A 22471-nucleotide genomic window follows, 5' to 3' on the forward strand; every position below is an offset into this window, starting at 1 on the left:
GGTCCCTACTATGTATCATAAAGCAGGTACTAGATATTTTACATTCATAGAGGTATGATACAGTACTGTCCTACATCAATAATACTAGATTCAGTTTTGGTTTGAGACTGATAGGAATACATGAAGTAGCAGGAGAAAATACAAATGACTTAAAAAAAGTTGTTTGCAGAATTAATGACAGAAAACTTCCCAAACAGAGGGGAAGAATTTGACATTCAGATAACTTAGGCATATAGGACCCCAACTAGCTACAATAAAAAAAAATAATCTACACCTAGACATATAATAATCAAGATCCCAGAAACCCAACAGAAGAACAAGATACTACAAGCAGTAAGAGAAAAGAAACAAATCACATACAAAGGAAAGCCCATCAGAATCACAGCAGACTTTTCAACACAAACCCTTGGGGCAAGGAGAACGTGGAATGAGATATTTCAAGTACTAAAAGAGAACAACCTCCAACCTAGACTGATGTATCCAGCAAAACTCTCTTTCAAAATGGAGGGGGAAATAAGACACTTCCACGACAAAGAACACCTGAGAAACTACATGAATACCAAACCAGCACTACAAGCAATTCTAAACAAGATCCTAGAAAAAGACAATGAAGGCAACAACACCATGAGGCCCAACAGAGCAAATGAAATAGGCAAGGCAAGAAATTAAAAGGAGCAGGTGAAAAAGTAAAAAGAGTCAACAAAAGGCCAATAACATGTCAATAATAAATCAGTACATATCAGTTATAACCAGCAATGTCAATGGCCTCAACTCACCAATCAAGAGAAATAGACTGGCAAAATGGAATAAGAAGCAAAATCCAATAATATGTTGTATACAAGAAAAACACCTAGTGCAAAAAGAAGCCCATAGACTGAAAGTGAAAAGATATAAAACAATTCTCCATGTGACAGGAGCCCAGAAAAAAACAGGGGTAGCAATCTTATTTTCAAAGAGCTTTTGACATAGGAGAAATATAACTCCCAATCTGCTAGATGTCAAATGCGCCAAATTTGTGTGCCCCAAAATCAAAGAATGAATTCCAATGAACAGAGGCTAAGAGTAGGAAAGATTTATTAAGAGATAGCTCCTGAGAGATGGGAGGGGTCCCCAAAGTGGGTTGCCACAGTGGCCCTTTGTAAGGAGTAATTTATATAGCAAGTCACAATGTGGGTACAACATGGGTTGAACTACAGTCAACCTATAGGATTAAAAGTGTAGTCACTTAGCTAATATTGATCCAGTAGGGAAACAAGTCATGTAACAAGGCTACATAGAAAGAACAAAGGCTTCTTTGGGAAAGGATGGGTCAGGATGCTCTGGCCTCTCATCTGGGTGACTAATGCTATCTGGACTTACTGGGCCAGGTGGTTCCAGTTGCACTGTCACTCCAAGTTACTGCTTATTACTTAGGGAGACACATACAGCTGGCCCTTGCATCTCTATCTTGTGAGCTGAGGATCTAGCTCAGTGGTTCTGTCTCCTGCCTCTCAAGCACAAGGACCTGAGTTCAATCCCTGGTACCAAAAAATAACACAGAACACCTCTATCTGGAGGCCTGGCCTTCTTCAGATGTGTCTCCAGTCAGAATGCTGGTGTTTTATTTTTGTGCTAACTTCCCTGACAGTCAGTCCCTCTCTGACCATATACTAGTTTCTATCTAACTTAGCCGCCTATAATACTTTCTCCATCCATGAGCACAGCATGACTTTAATTTGGAAATTTCCTTCAATAGGCAGAACAAAAGGCCCTATTTTAAGAGTAAAGAAGTCATGCTCAGAGATGCTAAACTCATCTTAATTACTAAATGGCAAAACCTAGACTTTTCTTCGATCTGCCTTCACTCTTTCCTTTACCACACTTAGCCTTTTCAATTTAAGAAAATTAATGGCAAGTCATTTTGAAGAGAGGAGAAGAGACCAGGAAGCAGGAAGAACAAAAGCTAGCAGCTGCACACAGTGGTTTGATGTACAAGCCAATAGTTAATAATCTCCTTTCCATAAAATAAAAGCAAAATCTTTCATCAGCCATTTACTGTAGCATAAATTATCTTACCATTTCAAGCTACCAAATATGAAATCCTTGAACACAGAGTGGGAAGAGATTACCTATTATAACACATCCACCACTCAGGTACAGTGAACACAAATAACCTCAACAGTGAAGAGAGTAGTAATATGTAAAATAATCAGAAAATGATCACTTTTGAGTTTTTATAACTATTGTTTTAATGTAATATATTTAATTATAAGCTTAAATAACTTAATGTCTAATAATTGCTGTGTTTAGCAACCAGCTCACAAATTTACTGAATATTTAATCATTAGCTCAGCTAGGAAAAGCCAAGCACAGCAGATCACTGACAACCAAATGTTTGAAAGGCTTAGAACAAGCGTATGGTGCTATGGAGGAGATAAAGGGACCTGTAGAAGATTTCGTAAAAAAAATATGTTCTGCCTATAGTAAAGCTCTAAATTATTAAAATATAACTGTACCTTTACAAGTAAACAGTATTTTACTACCAATAGAACAGGAAACGCATTTTCAAAAAATTAAAAATTCTCCTCAATCTCTTCAAAAATGTAGACAACTCTTTTTAGCTTTATCTTAGATCTAATGACAATTCCTATAAATGAGTTTTCAGCTCAATTCAAAGTAACACAATTTGTGGGCTGCTTTTATAAAAAGCTTTCTGCATTCTCTGTCCTTTTTAAGAAACTATGTTACAGCATGACATCTGCTTTTGATTTTTAATCATGCCATAGCCCAACATCATCAAACCAAACAAAATTCAGTAGTATAAAGACCCAAGTTCACCACCTATAATCATTAATGTTATTTAATATTTCCTGGTAGTTTCACCACAGTAAACCTACATTTGTGTCCCAAAATTGAAATTTGGTTTTAGATAAATTACAAATGCTAAAATCCATTAATTTCAGGCTGACTGTAATCACCACAGTCATATTACAGAAAGATTTTATTCTGTGAGTTTAAACCAATAAAATTAAATGAAATTTCTGCCCTACCAATGAGTGCTCCATTTTCAGGCTGATATTAGAAATACAAAACAAAATAAACCAGACAGCTATATTTAGACATTTTATGAAATATTAATTAATACAAAATTTCAGCCACACTTCCTTTTGAATAATCCTGAGTAAATGCAACAGACTTGGACAGAATTTAAGAGTGCCTGGTCAAGATTTTCACCTCCATAATTTCTTCCACAAGAAATGTGACAATGCAGGTTCACCAGGAATAACCAAAATTCATAAGCTTTTGCTTATAAGTTGTTCTGTTTAGCAATTCCAATAGTTTTCAAAGTTCTATTTCTAGCAGAAACTAGATAATTAATAATTATGAAGTAGAAGGGAAAGTAAGAAAAGAATTAAGATGCATTATGTACCAACTCCTCACAATGAATATAATCACTTTGTACTTTATTACAAATAATAAAATTTATTTTTAAATTATGAAATAGCGGAGACTCAATGTATACAGAGGTTTAGAACTTGTAAGTTTTAAGCTAACTGGAAAAATAAAAGACGTCCTACCATCCTAGATAACATTGTTCTGTCCACTGAACTATATAAGAAGTTTGGGCTTTTATCAGGGAGAAAATGCTATATATTGTTTTTTTTTTTTTTGTACTGAGGATCAAACTCAGGTCCTTGCTCTTGTGAGGCAGATGATGGAACCACTGAGCTAAATCCCTAGCCCATATATTGATTTTTAAGCACATACATATTATCATACTGTATTTGGTCCATTTTATTTCTTAAAACAAAACTTCAAATTTTATATAGAATGACATGTAATTCTGTCAAATAAAAATTTGTCAACTATACCCACTATTACCACTTTAATTTTCATAAAACTTGTCCTCTTAATACCAATAATTAAAGCTTATAACCATTCTTACTTGACATTTGACTTTTATTACTACAACAGAACCATCTGACATTTTAATTTACTAAACCTTAAGATGAAGGTGTCAGATATCAGATCTTTTCAAGTCAAAATAATTTTGTTTGTATAAAACAATCATGCTTCCACAGTATTTAGTGTTACCTTTTATCTAACTAGCCAAATAAAATGAAATAAGATAGCAAATTCAAACCACCATTGCAGGACATTTTTCATAAGACTGACACATTAATATACCCAAAGCCTCATAGCCTTCTTCCTTTATACATAAAATAATGAAAAGTTAAGAGTCTAAGTAGAAATTAAACTACTCTGTATAAACTGATTTAAATGCAGTGGAAATTTTCTTATAATCTAAAATATCAACCATAAATTTGAAATAGCCCACATAATCTGGGTAATTCTAACTATCCCAAGAATGTTGAAGGCAGGCAGAAGAAAAGGGGAAAATTATTTGAACAGATTGTGATAATATCTCCCAAACTCCCAAGGGGAGCTGAAAGGGAAAGACAGAACACAGTTCCATCTGCCTTCTTCCTAAAGTAGAATTAAAATGCACTTCACAAACGTGATATAAGGATATCTCCCTCATGATTAAATTTCTCTAATATTTCTAGTAGAATTACCCCCATTTTTGTTTCCTCCCATTTTATGGAACTTTAAACCCCTTACTAAGACTCTGTTCATCTGGCATATTCAGATGCCATCACTAGAACCAAAAGTAAACATTCAATCTAATGGGCTTCTGTGTCCTTTGGCAGAGAAGTAGCCATTCCCTCTTCAAGCCAAGATTACCATTGTGAAACTAACTCAACATCTAGCACTGAAGCTTGCTTTTTTGCACAAAGTGGAGATGATGTGTCTTTCTAAGGGACAGAGGTCCTCTGAAAAGCACTGGGCAATGAAGTCAGGTTGCTGTTTGGCATAAGTTATGACAAAGCGCATGCTAAACTTTCTCGTGACTTTCAACATCCAAATGATCTAATCTCCTCTCACTACATGTACAAAAAAATTCACTTTAATGAAGTCCTTTCTGTCACTTGGTTGCCATTTATTATCTCAAAGCAATTTTTGCCAAAATTTAAATTTTGAAATGCAGTGTAATTATACCCAAGATAGTTTGTTTAAGGATGTTTATTTATTTGCTGATTTGGCATGATGAATGTAATGGTAAAACGGAGGCTGGAAGTGACTTCATAAATGTTTGATCATACTCCAAAATAACATTGAGAGAATTGCTGAACCGGGAATATAAAGTTGATGCTTTCTTGCGGGGTACCGGGATCAGACTTGAGACCTTGTGCTTGCAATGCAGGCGGCAGAACCACTGAGCTAAATCCCCAGGCCCTAAAATTGAAGATTTTTGAACAGTTCATCACTTATGAAGAGAATGGTCTCTAGGATTCTGCTTAGAATCATCTAGCCAGACAGAGTACCCATCAATTCTACAATATTTATTCATCTTTTTTTCTTCTGCTTAATTTGTATACACTCTGTGATACTGTTATACTACTGTTTGTCTGTTTGTTTGTTTTTGGTACCGGAGATCAAACTCTGGGCCCTGAGCTTATGAGGAGGCGGCAGAACCACTGAGCTAAATCCCCGGCCCACTGTTATACTGCTGTTGCTCATGTTTATTTTTCAGAAGGCTTCAAAAAGCTTCATGGACTTGGATTCAGGCTTCTCTGCTGCAAATGATATCCCATCTTCAAATTTAATATGGAATTTGGTTATTTGTGGCATTTTAACTTTTCTGGCTTCATGATTACTTCTGAAAGCACCAATATTAAAGTATTCCAAATTAAAAGATAAATTTAGTGTCTTTGTTTTTTCTTCCCCTTTTGGGGGAAGGTGTGTGTACACACATGGTATGACTCAGCACTGAAGTTTCAGATCTTGTTTCTGAGTTTGGGGGACCAAGGATTCATTGTCTTGAAGCTTTAATATCACTGGGACAGACATCAGGAATGAAGCTCCCTAGAAGTACAGGGGAGGAGAGCGGCATCAGCCTTACCCTCATGGGTCTCCGCTGTGAATTCCAGAAAAAGAAATCAAGACACAGGCAGACCCTGGAGACAGCAATTGGTCCACAGTTTACTACAAGGGCCATTTTTAAAATTCCCTTCACTTAATCTTTTTTTTATTTTGTTTTGTTTTGTTTGTTTTTGTTTTGGTTTTTGGTTTTTGGTTTTTTTGTGACAGGGTCTCACTGTGTAGTTGAGACTGACCTGGAACTCACTATGTACCAGGCTGGTTTTTTTATTTTGTTTTGTTTTGTTTGTTTTTGTTTTGGTTTTTGGTTTTTGGTTTTTTTGTGACAGGGTCTCACTGTGTAGTTGAGACTGACCTGGAACTCACTATGTAGCCCAGGCTGGTCTCGAACTCACAGCGATCCTCCTGCCTCAGCCTCCCAAGTGCTGGGATTACAGGCGTGTGCCACCACGCCCGGCTATCTTTTTTAAATATCAACAACATATTTTTAAAATCTGTTTTTTAAAACCTGAAGATGCTGTTATTTCAGAAGCAAAATACACAATAGTGGATGATTTATTCATTAATTGTTCCTAGTGAGCAATCTAGAAGTTCAAGATATTTACTTTGGAAATCAGGTAATTAAAAGCATAAATCATAAACAAATCATGGCAGTTTAGTGAAAAATCATTTTTATGGCCATTTAAGAGGTTTCATTTGACCTGGAAATGCCATGATCTTGTTTCCATTCACATTTTAGGAAAATGAACTTTAAAGGAAACGCTGAGCCAGACTCTCTTCCTTTTGAACTCTGCAGGAGCTCTCACTGGATGAAACCATTGATAATAAGGTAGCTCTTAATTTTTAAAAGGATTCTTGCCATCACCAGGCATGGAATTTTTTGGTTCAGGTCACAATGAAGAAAAATTAATGACTTCCTTGAAGTAAAATCTCACTTCTATTTCTAAGAAACCTAAATGCACTGAAATAATTTTATAAAAATTATGTATGGGTGGCTCTTTCTTTAGGCTGGGTTTAATTGTGCCATTGCTTCTGTGTATGATTTCCTCCACCTGATCCTCTATCACAAGTGGTCTGTCCATTTGTCTATCAACCCCTCTAATCATTAAAGCACACTGGACTGTATGAGAAATACCCTACAGAACTTTTTAACTTCTGTATTCTTGCACCTACCATAGGACATGGCCATAATTGTCCATAATTGTCATCCAATTTTTCAACTGTTGAATTAATATTACCACATCACACTTTGTTTGCTAATTTATTTCCCTCATAAGACTAAATTATTGAGTATACGGGTGTAACATTTATCTTTCTATCTCTATTGTTTTGTTCAGTGCACCAGACAGATTAGAAACTTAGTTAATATGTTAATTAATTCCATAAATATGGTATGTTTATAGTTCATGTGAGCACACTGATTGCAAATAGACCTTTCTTAGCCACTACTCCTAGTCAAAAGCATTTTTTAAAATTTTTTGTTTTTGTTTTTATTGTGTGTGTGTGGCAATGGGAACTGAATCTAGGGCCTCAAGAATGGTAGGCAAGTGCTTTACCACTGACTTACATCTCCAATCCTTTTTATTTTGAGACAAGGTCTCACTAAATTACTGCAGTCTTAAACTTGTAGTTGTCCTGCCTCAACACCCTGAGTAGCTGGGATTACAGGCATGTGCCCCACACCCAGCTCAAAACATTTTTTAAGTCTATGGTAAATACAGTGTAAATGTGATGTATCTGTACTTTCCCAGGGGCCGTGCTCTAATAACATTTCCTCCTTTTTTCTGAGACATAACTTAGAGCAGATTATCCTATAAAGCCTCCAGCCAAGATTATTTGATTGTCCTCAATAAAATGTTTTAATATGTAACACTTTTCACTATCAAAGCATTCTTCCTAATATTTGGCCTTGATCTTATTCTTAACACAGATGTACCAAAGTTTCATAAATGGAAAGTCATTACTCAGTTTTCTCAAGAGAAACTGTCTCTTATTATGGCTCTCCTTGATCATTTCCATATCAGGTCACTTGACATCCTCTGCATGGTCTCCATGCTATGTATCATTATAGATGAGGTACAAATAGCTTTCAAAAGGTTTCATAAATTATTAGAACCCACTATCTGTATGGTATTCTATGGTTTCAAATACTTCCCAATCTCACTCTGTGCCGGAAGGCTGTTACTGATTTTTGTGTGTTAAATTGTCTCCCCCAAAACTGTTGTGTCCTATCACCTGTACTTGACCTTATTTGGAGATAGGGTCTTTACCGAGGTGTTCAAGCTAAATAAAGTAACTAGAGTGGGCCTTAATCAATATGATGGTTGTCCTTTTTCAAAGAAGAAATTAGGACAGAGAGACAAATACGAGGGAGAACACCGTGAAGATGAAGACAGTGATCAGGATGACACCTTTTCAAGTCAGAGAGTGCAAAGATTTACGAGCAAACCAAGGGAAAGGCACAGAACAGACTCTTCCTTGCAGCCCTAAGAAAAAATTAAAACTGCCAACACCTAAATGCTAGACTTCCAGCCTTCAGAACAATAAAACAATAAATTTCTGTTGTTAAGCCAACTACTTTATGACAGTTTGTTATGGCAGCCCCAGAAAACTATTTTGGCCCTAAGCAGAAAAACTAGACAATGCTCACAGAGAAACAACAGAAAAACTGGACAAAGCTCACAGAGAATAATCTGAGTATTTAAAGTCAAAAGTTGGAGGTAAAAGTCACTGGCAAAGCTACAAACATAGCCTTGAACATGGGCATTTTGGTGGGAGTGTGATCTCCAGAATTTAGAGAAGACACTGGGTCTAGGTCACAGGAGAAGAGGGTTAAATTTAGAGAAAAGAGGTGCTTTCTTGGAGTCTCGGCAGAAAAATGAGAAAGTGTTCATTATAATAAGAATGAGGTAGCTGATAACAGTGTTTGTCAGGGCTAGGGATTTAGCTCAGTGGTTCCACCGCCTGACTCGCAAGCACAAGGTCCCGAGTTCAATCCCTGGTACCAAAAATAAATAAATAAATAAAAAGAAAAATAGTGTTTGTCAGTTCTAAAGAACTATTCTATATTTGCCATTATTTGCTGTCACTAAATGCATGATAAGTGCTAACAGAGGGTGACGGTTAATTTTATGTGTCACCTGAGAAGGTATTTTGGAATGAGATTAACATTTAAATCAGTGAATTTTGGATAAAGCAGATTGTACCTCCAAGTAGATAAAGCTTCAGCCAGTCAATTGAAGACCTGAATTAAAACGAATTGGCCTCCTCAAACAAAATAGAATTCTCTAGCAGAATGCCTTTGAACTGGAACTGGAATATTGGTTTTCCTAGGTCTCCAGTGGCCAATCCTGACTTATCAGCCAGCCTTCATAACCATGTCTTAATTCCTTATAGCAAATCACATATATTAAATAAATGCATTTACTATTGGTTTTATTTCTCTGAAGAACCCTGGCTAATATACAGAGTAAGCATTTAAGACTGTTAGATATCAAAATACTGGTAGGCCATATTAAGATAAGAATAATACATTGTACCAGTGAGAATAACTGAGTAGTAGAAAGATTAAGTAAATTGCCTAAGACCACAATGTTAATAAGTCACAAAGTGAGGAGTCTAGCCAAGTCTGATTCCAAAGTACATGCTTCTCCCTCTATTCTTACCTAAAAAACCTATGAGGAAAGACATGAAGCAGAATGTGGCTCATTTTCTAAGAATACAGATGGGTAAAATGTAGAATTCAAAGGAAGGTCAGGAACAACCAATGTAAGGGAAAAACTAATTTAGTGGTTTTCATACTATGAGGTCCAATGTCTCCATTTCCCTAAGATACTGCACAGAATTCACCAAATTTTGATTTGAAATGTCAATATTTTTAATATGTTTTATTGTTAAAATCAGAATAAAATTCTAAAATGTGTTATATGCCAGTTTTAGCATGATGGAGTCATGGAAACATTATCCGTAGCTGCCAGGCTAACTCATGTAGTGTACGCTATGCAGAAGAGCTTCCCGGACTACTCTCTGCACATATTTAAGCCTATTGTAATCTTTACTGGTTACCTCTGCATTGCCCAAGTGAGCACGACAGCACAACACCCATGAGCCATGCTCACTTAATTGGCCACCAAGTCTCCAGCACATCTGCTCCACACAAGGTCTCATCACAGCATAAGAAAGAGCTGTGCAACACCCAGGAAATGATAGGTAACCAGCCACAGATGATACTATCATGGTTTTATAATGCTTTATCATGCTTATACACTCTAAGGTGACACTGATTATAAGACTCACAGTCAATTTAACACTTGCGTTTTCAAAAGGAACATTACATTACACACAGTTTTTAGAAATGAACATTACTATATACTTATTCACACAATCACCTATCACTTTCTTCTTTGGTATCATAATTAAAATTGTCTAAGCCTTATTCACATTCAGGTCAAAAATAATTCTTCTGAATCATTCTTGATCTTTCATGTCTATGAATAGGAGTACAGTGACAAGCTGAATTCACATCACCTTCACCTGTGGAGAAAGCAGTATAATATCAAGGCACAATGAAATGCTGAGCTTGGGTAATTTCTACTTTAATTATACCATGTGGCATGCCAGACAAACTTCAGACTAAATATTACCTGTTTCTTTCAAAACTATCACAAAGTAATCTTTCTTCAAAATATCAAGCAACAAAGTAAATTTAGGTAAAAGTCAACCTTGTGAGACTATGCAAAAAAATTCAAATGAAGTCACCAAATGAAGAAATATTTTCCACTTATGTATTGCTAAGTTTCCATATTATAATGTATGACTGGACTAATGACTGGAAAGGTTTTTCTTTTCTTTTCTTTTCTTTCTTTCTTTCTTTCTTTCTTTATTTATTTATTTATTTATTTTGGTACTGGGGATCGAACTTGGGACCTTGCATTTGCAAGGAAGGTAACAGAACCACTGAGCTAAATTCCTGGCCCTTTTTTTTTATTTTATTTTAAGAGGCATCTCAACTTCAGAAACATAATATTATGGAGAAAACAAATATATAGGGCCAATAAAATTATGCATAAAATCTTATATAATCACTTTAGCCTTTAGTTTGAAGTGGAAATTAACTATATTTTTGTGTTTGTGAAAAGCTATTTTCTTTTATTATCACTTATATTTGTATATATCATAGTGCCTGAGAAGATTTCACCTGAATATAAGTATGTATTACTTTTTCAAAACTGGAAAATGGCAGAGCCTGGTGAGCTCCCCACAGCCCAGCTTCATCCTTACACCCACATCACTCACACATACCAAACAGGCCTCACAGCAAGGAGTTTGCCTTAAATCTCAGAGGAGAATTTGGACATGGGCTTTTCAGCAGTGCTGAAACTGCAAGGACTTCGACAACTCTAGAGATGCACTAAATGCATTTTGCATAAAGGGATGTACATGAGTCCTCTAGGGGCCAGGAGTGGAATGTTACGGTTTGTGCCAAGATGAGCCCCAAAGCCTCTTGCCCTCATAGGTGGGGCTGTAGGAAAGTGGCTAGATCACGGGTAGTGATACAGGATTAGTCCCCTATGGATTAACATAATTCTGGGTTTGGCTGAATGGATTTACTGAAGAGGGAATCCCTATTCTGGGTGTGGTGGCACCAACCAGTAGGTTTATTACCAAGATAGAATGTAAAGGGACAGAAAGAAGGTAGGCTCACTGCTTCCTGCTGCCTGCCAGCCTTGCCGGAAACTGACTCTCCTCGGCCATGCCATCCTGCCTTGGAGTCAGCCAACTATCTCCTGAAACCTCTACTAACTGAAATAAACCTTTCCTCTTAAACAAATAAATAAAGTGAAAGCCATTGCTTTAATAAAATCTAAAGTTTTTTATGCTCAAAGTATCAAGTATTGAGTAGAAGAACTGTCTGGCAGGTGGCTTTACCATCCTTCAGCCTTGTAAAATAAAAAATAGAACAAATAAAAAAATATTGATAGACGACATGAACACTGAAAATCTAAAGGACGGTGGTCATAGTAAGCACCGAAGAAGGATGGGAAGTGGTGAGAGAACAAAGAAGTGATTGCCCAGGAACACAGCTGAGGAGTAGAGCTGAGTGGATTAGAGAAGATGTGAAAGTTCAGGGCCGGGGATTTAGCTCAGTGATGCCACCGCCTACTTTGCAAACACAAGGTTCCGAGTTCAATCCCCCGTACCAAAAAAAAAAAAATGTGAAAGTTCAAGAGAAAGGCTGGCTTGGTATGTTTAAGGGCATGGAAAATGATAGGAAGATGGATTTCAGAGAAAGAAAAAATTTTTAAAAAGGGCGGGAAGGTTGATGGCCAGTACCTGAATGGCACAAATCAAAGTGTACCTGGATCAAGTGTTTTGCAACTGTGCTATTGCTATGTGACAATGGCTAGCTTCAGGCATGTTTTCGGCTGACCTCAACTTTCATTATTCAAGACAACACCCACTCCCCTGCCATGAAGTAGCTTGTTACAGGAACCTCCGCAGAGCACCTGCAGTGATTAAGCAGAGGGCATGCTTCTCTGTTCCTTCCAAGAAGGACAAAGTCTGATGCCTCATTAAATAATATTCTTTATCTGATGACTGCATTAAAAACAGTAAATTTGAAAGACAAGAAAAATTTAAAATCTATATAAAATCAAGTGATATATAGTTAACCAATTCCGTTCTAGGTTTGTGGGCAATATAGTGCACTCTAAGAGGAGAGTTCTAGATTTAGACCAATCTAAATTCACATTCTGATTTTGCAGTAATTACCGGGGTGAGCTTCTGTAAACTCTTTAACCTATCTAAACCACATATTTCTGTAGAATGAATCCAGAATTGTTCAAAGCATTCATTGAGATATTATGCATTACCTGACATGTAGAAAGAGATTAATAAATGTTTGGAGGCAAAATCACAGACATCAAAAACTACTCAAGAAAAAATACTCAATTCTATGACAAGCTGAACTATTTCTATGTTTCTACTGTGACTTTACTGAAGAGTGATTAACTTTCAGAACTCCCTCGTACTCTGAGGTTGACAAATGAAGAGGACTACTGGGAAAGGTTAAGGGAATGGGAGAAGAAGAAATAACCTCATATCTCACATTCTACAATTTTGTTGGTACAATCCTGTCTTGTCTCCAAATCTGGAGTTTTCCAACCTTGCATTAATGACCTAAAATGGAGATTCTATAAACACATTAATCTGTGACAGTTTTTTTTTATTCCTGTTTTATCAATATTTTTTTTAACTGAGACCATAGATAAGAATCTTCCTGGAGCTTTTTTTCACTGTACACCAAGCCCTTTCTTAGATCTCCTGAATCAGAAACACAATGGGTTGAGGCCTGCGAATTTTTAAAAACATTCCGCAGATATGGGTGCTGTGGTTTATGTCTATAATTCCAGCACTCCAGCAGGCTGAGGAAGGGGGACTGTGATTTAAAGCTCTTCCTAGGCAACTCAGTGAGGCCCTGTCTCAAAAATCTTTTAAAAAATCAAAAAGTCTGGGGAGAAGCTGAGTGCAAAGTCCCTATGTTCAATCTCTGGTACAAAAAAAAAAAAAAAATTCCCAGTTTTTATGAATGATATCCCTGAATATAAAAGTTTTCCTTAGTCCAGTGTTTTAAATCAGATCCATATACTACCAATATCAAAAGCGGTCAGGGAGGAGGAGAGACTGTAATTCTTAAAGGTGCAAGTTCCTAGACCCCACTGCAGACACAGTAATTGCAAATCTCTGGAATTGGGATGCAGATTTCCAGCAGCTTCCTATGCCAACCTAGGCTGAAACGTACTGAGGCTATCTAAACACATTTTCTTAAGATTGACCTGATGACCTTATGATTTTTGGATTTTAGCAGATAAAAATAACCACATAGAATGTTCAAAAATAATGAAATATTTTAGTAGTTCTCTCCTAGAGATTTTGATTTAGTAGGTATAAAGGAGAATCTAGGAAGCTGTGTATTTAATATGATATATAGATGCTATTTTATATATGCATTATAGTATGTATATATGAATTAAGTATATTTTGGAGCCCGTACATAAATTAGCAGACCATAATTTGAAAATCACTGCTCTAAAGCTTTTGCTCTTTCCCAAAGTCAAAGTGATGATGAAAGGCAAACATTTTGAATTGATTCATTAAATCAAGGCAGCCACAACAGCCCAACTAAAGAAATTTATGAAAGAGGACTTCCTGAACTGCTTCAGAAAGTGATAAGAGCAATGGGATACCTGTGTTCAAACCCAAAGGGAATATGCTGAGGTGAATTAAAATTTAAACATTCATTGTATTTTTTGATGACACATTTGTCTAAATGAAATTACATTATATTCACATTTAGGAAGTTTTTAAATTTTCAAAATACATCAAACAATTTTTGTTGTAAAATTATATTGGTGGCTTTGGAATCATTTATTTTAACATATGAGATTTTCTTTGCACAGTCAACAATTGTATAATTCAGAAATTGTGGTTTTCTTTCATTAAGTGGTATAAGAGTTAAAATCTATAGACATTTATGATGATCTTTCTAGTCCAAAGAGAAAAATCACATCATCAAAAATACTAGAATGGTGGTGTATGCCTGTAACAGCCCTTTGGGAGACTATGACACAACTATTGCAAGAGTAAGCCCAGCCTGGGCAATTTAGAGATGTAGCAAAACCTTGTCTTAAAATAAAAAACCAAACAAAATAAGGATGCAGCTTAATGCAAAGGTCATGGGTTCAATCCCCAGTACAAAAAAATAAAAATAAAAAATAAAAAATAAAAATTTCAATAAAAACAGAATAAGGTGAATGTGTAATAAATTGTTGTTTTGAATCTTCAAATCACTATATATGCTTCAAAAAAAATAAAAAAAAAAAAAAAAAAAAAAGCTCTGATGTTATAAGGATAGCTATGTATGCATTTCAATTTCAATATCAGCTCAACACAGTGAATAAAATTCTAAGTTTCATTGTAGTTATATATTTAATGCTGTAAATTAAATAATCTATGTAAACAGCTAATATATAGCCGTATTACTGACACTGGTCCAAGTTGGCTCCATGATCTAACTAATCTATGAGAGATTTATTTGCTTTCTGCATGCTTCACAGTTGATGTAAACAAGCTATCTATTGACTTCTGTGGAGAGAGACAGTAACTCTATTAAGTATTGGGTGAAAGGGAGTAGGAAAAAAAGCAAATGTGGTGAAAGGTAGAAGTTCCCTCGATACTGAAAAAATGTACACTGAAGTCCAAGACTATTTTCAAGTAACCATATTACCTGGCCTTGGGGCTGGGGATTTAGCTCAGTGGTGCTGCTGCCTGCCTTTCAAGTGCAAGGTCCCGAGTTCAATCCCCGGTACCAAAAAAAGAAAAACAAAAGAAAGAAAAGAACCATATTACCTGGCCTTAAGCCATGTGTATAATTCCTTTTTTCATTTTAGAGAGACATCAACTATCTTCAAAGGACTTCTTCTCCATTCCTACACCAGGCCTTCTTTTCAACTGAATTGACTGACTCACTCAATACACAGTACCACCATCTACCCTGTTATCCAAATGAGCAAATGTGGACATTATCGTTGATTCTTCTCTCTTCTTCACTTTGCACTTCTAATCAATAACAAACCTGTTAACTTTACTTCCAAAATGTCTTTCAAATCCATCTCTTTCTCTCTATCCCTACAGCGACTCTTTAAACTCATTTCATTTGCAAAACTACAATCAATGCCACTGAGTTGGGCTTGTCATTCCTCTCCTTAAAATCTGTAACTTTTCACTTGCAGTCTAATAATGCTCAAAAAAAACTTTACCAAGTCCTTTATCTCTCACAAATTTCCAGACTTATCTCTCACAGATCTCTGTCACAGTTTTCAGGAGGAATTCAGGGACCTTGTCTGAATTCTTTGAAGGCGCCTTGCTTCCTCTTCCTAACATTCTTATACATAATCTGTTGGTTTTCTGTTTAAATTTCCTTAACTCATCCCCTAAATCATATTCCTTTGTTTGTATAACTCCTACTGACAAACCTCCTTTTTATAAGCCTTTCAACTCATGTGATACAGAGAATTTATTCCATGAAGATTAGAACAATTTTTCCCAGTCACCTTTACCTTCTTAATGCTATGCACAAAATACAGAAGGTGGTGAATAAATGAATGTGAGCATCCTTCAAGCCGCCCAGAATCATGACCTGTAAGGAAGAAGTATTACTCCGAGCTCTGAGAGAATTCTCGGACTATATCAGGGTACAACTTCCTGACAATCCTCTAAAGACATAGCAAAGATCTTCAAATGTCTCCCTTACCCTACAAGCAAGGAATTAGCCAGTAAGCTGGCCCACAAAAGCCAAGTCATAAGAGTCAGAAGAAAAGTTTCGTGTAACAAGTGCTCTAAGCATTAAAAATTTGTCCACAGTTCTGCTTCATTTGCCTTCTCTTTTTTATTTTTATTTTTTATTTTGGCACTGGGGCTCAAACACAGGACCTTGTGCTTGCTAGGCAGGCAGTAGCACCACTGAGCTAAACCCCCGGCGATATTTTTTCCCTCTCTTTTCTAAATGATGCTGCCATTGCGGGACTGTTGAATGTTATCAACTTACGATGTGTGTAGGTCTCTAGAATTGGTCACCACAGACTCATTCTCATCACACACACAATTATTAAACAATTATTAAACAATTCTATGCAAGAGTCATGAAATGATATGCATAATATTCAAAAAATTAGAGAAGGCCCTAGCATCTAGGGCTTTAAAATTTGAAAGAGTCATTGATGGCAAAGGATAGTAGCAAGTTAATGGAGCTACACAAAAAAATAGCAAACTTGGCAAGCTTTGCAACTTGGAAACAAGCTGTGGAAACCAGATTTTTCCAGAGTTCTATAGTAATGTAATTCTCTACATCAAATAATCTATTAGTAAATTAAATTTTTATAGGCTTCTTGCTCAAGCTCTCTGCTGAACAAAACTCTACATAAAACCACATTGTAATACTAATTTCAAACTGAAACAACTATAGGATACATTCATTCTTAGGACCTGAAGAGAAACAACTGAAATAATAATGTTTTGCTCGTGATAATGTAACTGACATATTTATAAAGCAATCTTCTGTTAATGTCCCCAGATTATCAAACCTCTGTGATGGTCTGTTTTCCCCTCTTGACCTCATTGCAACTCTGGGATTTTGCTCCAGGCCAATGCCCTACACAAGATGCGTCAGGAGTCAAAATGGCCAAAATTGCTGCTGAGTCAGAGGTGTTTTTAAAGTTTTGACAAACAACACATAACTGCATGCTAAATGGTTAACACCCTTCCCTGATGGTTTGGCAATCCTATACTTATATTATAGCTCTATCATACTGAAATTATAGGTTCTTGTAAAGGACACTAACAATAATAATATATTTTATAGCAGTGTTCATTCAAGGACCTCAAACAAGTTTCAACATTTATGTATTGAATATTATGACACTAAGTCCTACTTCCTCCCATAAAACATAACAGAAAACTGTAAAGCCATGATTTCCCTTGTGTATCAGTAGGCTCTGAGGAATATTTTGATTGCTACATCAAACATAAAATATTGATGAAGCAGTTAGGAAAAATAGATTCCACTTCTCTCTTTAGGAAGGAATTGAATATTAAAACAATACCACATACTACGTGTTGTAAGCATATAAGAAAATTCATGAAATACACTACAGAACTAAAGTGGAATTTTTTAAAACAAAAATAAGCTAAATGGAACTTAATTTTAAAATAGTATATGTACAGATATACATATATATATATATAATATATATATGTATATATGTATATAATTTGCCATACCATGTAGAGGAGATATCGTCAAAACTCTGAGAGATAAAACAACCAAAACTGACATGAAATTAACACATATTCTAAGTTCCAAAATCTGAGCTGTGAAAAAATAAAACATGGTCAATAAAAGAAAGCCAGAGAAAAAGGAGTACTGAGAAATCGGTACAGTTAACATTTGTTGGTGTATTTCAAGACACAGGAGCTCCTATCCCAGAGGCAGGCACCTACAGTTTCTACAGAAGATAAAGCTGGGAGAAAGCAAGGAGATCTGGATTGTTTTCACTGATGGCATTTGCCTGTAGGCTTACTAAATGGATGTCAGTTTTACATCGCAATACGAGTTCTTCATCTCATTCTGCTCTTCATTCCATGAATTTGTTTCTTCTCATTTGATAGCCCAAGCCTTGCCTGAGAGACAAACTTGAGATAATCCTTGTGTATTGATAAAAACCAGACTAAGACGCTTGTTTAAGTAGACTGGTTTCCTGCAGCAATATTTTTATGAATATTCCCCAATAAATTGCAATAATATTTATGGCTCAGCCATAATTTTTAGATTTACTTGTGCTAAACATGTAATAAAATGTCACTATGAGAAAATTGTGATGGAGTTTTTTAACAATATGCCTCCATTTAGATAACCACAAGTTTGGTCCTCTTCAAAATATATCCTGTTTATGAAACTTTTATTACATTCTTATATAAATTATGCTTCAATTGTTCAAAGCACTCAAATTTTTCTTCATTAAGAATTGTCTTTAAAGTTTGTAATGCAGTTTTTTGAAGGACAATACCTAAATTTAAGTAACACTTGGCTGTTAAAAAAGTAAATTAGGATGGAAATTTTTATTTTGATAGACATTCCAAAGTAAGTTAGAAGGAAGTCTCAGTGATCAGTCTAGGTAACATGATTCCAATCCTAACACAAACTATAACCATAAGATAATGAGTACAAAGAATTGAGCTTGATACATACTTAGGAAAAGAAATGTATATATTTTTAAAGATAAGACCATAATAGAATATCTAATTTTGTTTGGTTGGTCGTTTCCAGTACTGGAGATTAAATTCAGGGACATTTCACAAGTGAGCTACATCCCTAGATCTTTTATTTCAAGACAGAGTCTCCCTAAATTGCCCAGGATGGTCTTGAAATTGCAATCCTCCTGCGTCAGCCTCCCAAGGAGCTGGTATTACAGGCATGGGCCACCATGCCTGGTCCAAATATTTTGATCAAAAGCAGAATGCTTAGAAAAGGAGTGTGGTTTTCATAGGTAGATATTTTGAGCCACTGTTTCTCTTCTAGTGGCTCCAAATAGCACATAAATTTAGTGTATATGGTTTGCTTTGTTTCTAATAATTATAGAATTAATAATTATAGAATCTTAAATGATCTTGCTATTAACCTGAGACTTACAATATGCAATTTTTTGTGAATGCCCACCCTAAATCCTAATATATTTCACTCTTGCATCTGACTTGAGATTTATCTATAGAGTTTATGGGAAGACCCTGTACTGTCTTTTAAGAGATGTATAGCATTTAACATTTGATTTCTGTGAGGCTTCTCTGGCTCCTTAAGAGTAGATAAAGACTTTTGGAATGAACACCATGAGGAAAATTCAATTTCTATTATCCAATATATGGTTTAATATAAAATCTAACAACTAAACAATATGGAAAATTCAGGGTTTTGGGGAAAAGAAGGAGAAAAATAATATATTTAAAGTTATGAGAAAGTATAAAATTGAAATATTTCCCAAAATAGAAAAGTATAGATACTGTTGGTAAATATTTGTAAATCAATCTCACTTATATATGAATCATGCATATATAGCGCCTCTAGTTTAAAAATATCTTATCGCAGTCAGGTGTGGTGACACATGTCTTTAATCTCATCATTCTAGGAGGATGAAGCAGGAGGATCACAAGTTTGTGCCTACCCTGGCCAATTTACAGAGAGCCTGTCTTAAAATTAAATTAAATTTAAAAAGGGACTAGAGTGTAGCTCAGTGTGGAGGACTTGGGTTCAATACATAGTACAAAAAAAAATGTTATTTCATAAATGTTTCTATGAGAACTTCAACTTATTGTACTTATTTTCTATACATTCATGAATGACAAAGTTTTATGATAAATCATTTTATATTATTCATTAAGATAGTTCCAAAATATTTCAAATTTTCTACATGATGTGCAAACTTTGCAAAATTAAGAAAGTATTTGGACTTTTTCCCAAACGTTTTGATTTTCCAGCAACAAAACCTGAATAATAAAGAATAATATAATCTATAATCCATCTGCTTATAATAGTTTTAATCTTCTATGACTATAAATATGATATCATCTTCAGAAAGTAAAGTTCTAAGGCATTTAAGAAGATATGACAAAAGCATATGACTTTCTGCCTAAGTATCTCATGAGGCCATTATAATGGAGATTTGCTTTAATTCTCTAACAGGCCCATTCACTGTATATACAGATGGATAATCACAAAATTATACTCAACAGAGAGGAATTGATCATCTTAGGTAAACAAGGCCCAAAGTAATGTAAAGAATGTAAAAAGGTGTCAATTAAGGACAACAATTATAATAGCAGCTAACTTTTAATAGATATACATTTTCTCAGCAGATTAACCCTTTTGTCATAATTACTTATCAGTCTCAAAGTTGTAAAGGTCAAGTCACACAGGGATGTGAAGAGCCTCACCTCAAGTCACACAGCTACTAAGTACTAGATCTGGAATTTGAGTCAAAACAATATGAACCCAAAGCCTACCACCACCTTTGACCACTAAGTAATATTACCTAGCCGACACAGAAAATAAGTTTTTACCAGTTTAGAATTATAGTCCAGAGGAAAGTTTATAATCACTGGTACTTTGGGTGATTGTCAGTTCCTATAAATAGTAGGAATTTAACTTTTGAAAACACATTTATGAAGTAGTTTGAAGAACAGAAATGAATATGCTCTTAAAAATTGAATAGCTATTAAAATTTCATTTTCTTCTCAAATCAACCTATGAGCATTTTTTAAAATATAGTAGGTGATCTTTAAAAAGAAAATGTAAAAAACACAGTGACAGGTGAGCAATTTTGAAGTTCCTTAGTACTTAGAAGTAACCATGAGGTATTCATTCTTCTGAAAACTGCATTTTAGATGGATTGGCATTTACGTATCTCAAAGTGTTCTAACAAAAAGCCTGCAATTTATACCAATTCACATTCTTATTTTATAAGTACAGGAAAACAGAGGAAAAGATGCATCAATTTTGTAGATTAATTAACAAAAGATTCTATAAATGTTAATATGAAGGTGATTCAAGTCCTTCTCTCCCATCCGCAGGGAGGAGCTCTCCCTCAGTGGACAAGAGCTTCTCTTTAGCACCTGAATTCCAGGCTTACTCCACACGCACAGAATTGAACATCAGAGAGATGAGAAAGAATACCTTCCGCTTCCCCACCCATGTGTAGACGGACACGTTTATAACATATTTGACTTTTCTTATACTTTAGTATGCTCATTCACTGGAGGAATCCGAGTCAAGTAATGTCCCACGAGAGAGCTGTGCCTATCCATTCATTCACACAAATATAATAGCGGGAACAAAGTAGATACAGTACCCAAAGAACACTTCAAAGATGAAGGCAGCATTTAATCGCACTCCGCCCAAGACTCCAAATTTAAACCCTGGTTTTAAAAACCTCACTAGATGAAGTTGGTAGCTTTTACGGCTCACCGTATGCCAAGTAAGTGACACAGTTTATTAATACAAGGTAATATAATGTATTAAATGTCATTTGTATAGAGCCTCAGCACCTGTACCCATAGCTTCACATTTCCATGGTAATGCTGACTTCCATTTTAAATGTAAATCTCACAATATTCGCTCTGGTCTAAATTACATGTTTCAACAGATTTGTTTTCCTTCTTAAAAAGAAGAATAGTGGAATTGTGGTAAATACGTGTTAGATTTACTCTGTATCGTGATAAAAACTTGAAGCACCTCCTTCCCGGCAAATTTTTTCCAAATTCAGTCAATAAATGTTTTCTGAGCACCTACTACATGCAGGCATGAGACTTGCAGATTTGCAAGAAGACAAGTTTCTAAGTCACGGGAGCAGAAAAAGGACCGAACTTATAAATTTGTTATTAAGAACTTTACAATTTATGTTTCTCAGAAGAAAAAAAAAAGAAAGAAAGAAATCAATCAATTGCACCGCAGCATATTTGGGTCTTGGGTCAACTGACACTCAGTTGCAAATAGATTTTGCTCTCTATGCAAACCATTAGCTTCAGTTCATTCTTTAATCATAATGCAATTTTATTCCACAACACCCACATTTTCTTTCAAAATAATGAATGACAGTGTATCTTCAAAAAACAAAACAGCAAAACCCCACTTCTCTTTCCCCCAAACTCTACCCATATTCACTCCCTCCTCTTTTACGGGCACGTGTCCTTCCAAAGATCCACTGGACGCCTCTCACCTGAAAAAAAGTTTGGAGACGACGCTGGCCTTTTCTAGAGGCGACTTCTGCATGGTCTCTCGGGCCCCTGCAGGGCAGGCCGGGCTCCGTTCCTGATGCCAAGCGCCCAAGTCCTCCCGTGCCTGCCGCTCACCCCTTTTTCTCTGACCTGCCGTGATGTCATTTGCTTCCAACTCCCGCCACCCACCCCCATCACACACGCCTCCCTTTTCTCCTCCGGCTCCTTC

The 22471-nt window shown here is 35.7% G+C and overlaps 1 protein-coding gene across 1 annotated transcript in view; it reads right to left on the reverse strand.

Moving 5' to 3' along the window:
• Cftr (CF transmembrane conductance regulator) overlaps window positions 1–22403 on the reverse strand; it is a 177009-nt gene extending 154606 nt beyond the window's left edge. Inside the window, exon 1 of the mRNA XM_010621897.1 lies at window positions 22245–22403. Within this exon, the coding sequence (XP_010620199.1) occupies window positions 22245–22297 (53 nt within the window). The 5' untranslated portion in view covers window positions 22298–22403. The remainder of the gene's footprint in view (window positions 1–22244) is intronic.
• Window positions 22404–22471: the final 68 nt, after the last annotated feature.

The sequence above is a fragment of the Fukomys damarensis genome, unplaced genomic scaffold (genome assembly GCF_012274545.1).
Source record: "Fukomys damarensis isolate Sample0158 unplaced genomic scaffold, DMR_v1.0_HiC HiC_scaffold_4, whole genome shotgun sequence".
Taxonomy (NCBI): domain Eukaryota; kingdom Metazoa; phylum Chordata; class Mammalia; order Rodentia; family Bathyergidae; genus Fukomys; species Fukomys damarensis.